Below are 2,500 nucleotides of genomic sequence, written 5' to 3'. Positions count from 1 at the left end.
GGCTGTTCTAAAATGAGCCAGAATCGTCAAAAACACCCCTGGCACAACTTACCTACAGGAATGAAAACATGGCTGGCATTCAATGTGTTAAAAAAAAAAAAAAAAAAAATTGACGGTGGGACGTGGATCAACGCCCCCCACGTCTCCTATAAAAATATTGGAGCCACCGAACGTGTACAACCCATTCCACCGACCCACTAAGTGGCGACAGTGCTCTCCAGACTAGAAAAAGCCGAGCCAAAACTGCAGGGGAACGCGCGAGGAAACCATTCTCTCATACTGTAAAATGGATTGGCGAAAACGCTTTCGCTTTCGCGCATTATCGCGCTGGGAGCTGGCGGTGGGGGATTGCAAATTTGCATAATAGATTATGCGTGCAACACACTTTGAAACACCCGCAGAAAGCCCACAATCGCACGCAACTTCATTGCAGCTGAGCTCACAACCGAAACGACTCATGCAGACTCGCCCAAAGAGCAGCCGCCAGCAGCCAGGCAGCACAGACATGCCTGTCTGAGCCTCGCTTGTGACAAACGCTGCAAAGCCACCGGAGACACACCCACGGAGGGAGGAGTTTGAAGGAGAGGGGGGTTTCCTGCTGCTATGGAGGAAATTACTGTTCAAACTATTGTTTAGATGTCTGACGTCTTACGCCAACAATAAATGGTTAAAGTGACTGTTCTATCGAATTTCACAAAAAGCCATTTATCTCAGAATAAATTTTCAGACGCTGAAACCATGCTGTATTCTACTGCTAATGCCTACATAACTACTAACTCTACAAACTAACTCTTTTAGACAGAGAAAGCACACATTCTATTAGTTCTTTTGAGATCATTTGTGTTCACAAAATCTTAGCAGAAAAGAATCCTCGGCTCTTGAAAGATGAGCCAGAATCCTCAAAAAAAAACCTTGGCAGAACCTACCTACAGTATTGAAAAAACGGCTGGCAGTGAATGTGTTAATATAAGCACATGGGCAGTGTTTACCTTCGCTATATGTTTTCCTCACGGAGAGCTCCCATTCCCTCCTCTGGCAAAACGCTCTGTTGTGACGCGTTTTACGTCACAACGCGTCACAACGGGTGAAGTTCTGCTCGAGACGGGGAATCTGCTCCGAGGGCTGTCCATTCAGCTTCCAGGACGGCTGTTATTGTTTATTTTTATTTTTTAAGTATGCGCACATCCACGGAGAATGAGAGCCTTAACCAGCGTTAATGACTTGCAACTGACAGGGCGGAGTTTCTGCAGGAAGACAAAGAGAGGATTTTTCTCTGTGAGGAAAACATATAGAGAAGGTAAACACTGCCCATGCACTCATATTAGCGAGATTAGAACGATACAAAGTGGGTTGATTATCGGCAAAACCATACTTTAAATTAGCAGATGCTGCATCGTTCTGCTTCCTTTCAAGATATACATTTTCAGAAACAAGTGAAACTGCGTTGGAAACAAGTATAGATGGTTTCACTTTTGTTGCTAGGCAACAGTTTTGACCTTATTGATTGATTGATTGATTGATTGATATTGAAGTTGAACCGGTCGTATCATCATCATATCTCTAAAGTGGGAGTCGTGCAGGTGAAGCGGTCTCACCCTGCTGTGTGTCCCCGCAGGTAAAACAGACGATGTCAAGGTGTCAGAGAAGGGCCGTCTCTCTCCTCGCTCCAACGGTCTCCACCGCTCGCCATCGGACGCATCGGGGCGCAGCAGCGGCGACGAGGCCAAAAAACAGGCACTCCCCCCGGGCCGTGCCGCGCCCACCACCCACGCCCTCTCTGACCCCCGCGCCACCCTCACACACACCCTCTCCGACCCCCGCACCACCCACACACACACCCTCTCCGACCCCCACTCCCACACGCACGCCTCAGCCTCGCGCACGCCCACCAGCACCTTCGGCTTCAAGAAGCAGGGCTCTGGCATGATGCACATCGTCACCGCCAGTGGAGCCACCATCACCAGGTATAGTAATACATTATGCTATAATGTACATGGTAATAGCTATCCACCTTATTTTTGAATGCCCCACTGTAAAAAATAATTGTGCGTAGAAGTTCCGGTTTAACGTGACTCATGGTTGCAGCTTGCCATTTCCTAATGTATTCTACTTGATTTGAAAAGATGGCCACCTACACTCAGTCTCTTGTACCCTGGCTGAATTGAACATAACTTGGTCAATAAGTATGTAACATACAAAATAAAACAACCCGTAATATCTTAATTTTATGTAGAATGCAGAGGACATGTAACTGTTTAGTTAAACTTGCATTCCAGGAATATTGTGCTCTTAAGATGACGTTAGTGGCTCGAGTCCGTTTCGTCCTGAAACCCACATAGGTTGCGCCAGGCGTAACCTATGTGTGGTTTGGCGCAACCTATGTGCGATTCGAAATAACGCATCCGAGATAGAAAACGTTATGAATATAGCCACGTTATAAACAACAAACTAACGCTGGTGATCCGTATGGAAACAGTGTTACTCGAAATGGTTAATATTA

At 46.5% G+C, this 2,500-nt stretch overlaps 1 protein-coding gene across 1 annotated transcript in view; it reads left to right on the top strand.

Annotated features, from left to right (window-relative positions):
* The window catches only part of nav2a (neuron navigator 2a), a gene marked incomplete at its 5' end in the record, with an annotated part of 855,299 nt that overhangs the window by 800,427 nt on the left and 52,372 nt on the right, over positions 1-2,500 (top strand). Inside the window, one exon of the mRNA XM_083653159.1 lies at positions 1,616-1,964. Coding sequence (XP_083509285.1) covers positions 1,616-1,964 — 349 coding nt within the window. The remainder of the gene's footprint in view (positions 1-1,615; positions 1,965-2,500) is intronic.

The sequence above is a fragment of the Poromitra crassiceps genome (assembly GCF_964638095.1).
Source record: "Poromitra crassiceps genome assembly, chromosome: 16".
Taxonomy (NCBI): domain Eukaryota; kingdom Metazoa; phylum Chordata; class Actinopteri; order Beryciformes; family Melamphaidae; genus Poromitra; species Poromitra crassiceps.
The sequence above is the reverse complement of the archived record's forward strand: the minus strand, read 5'-3'. Positions and strand labels throughout refer to the sequence as shown.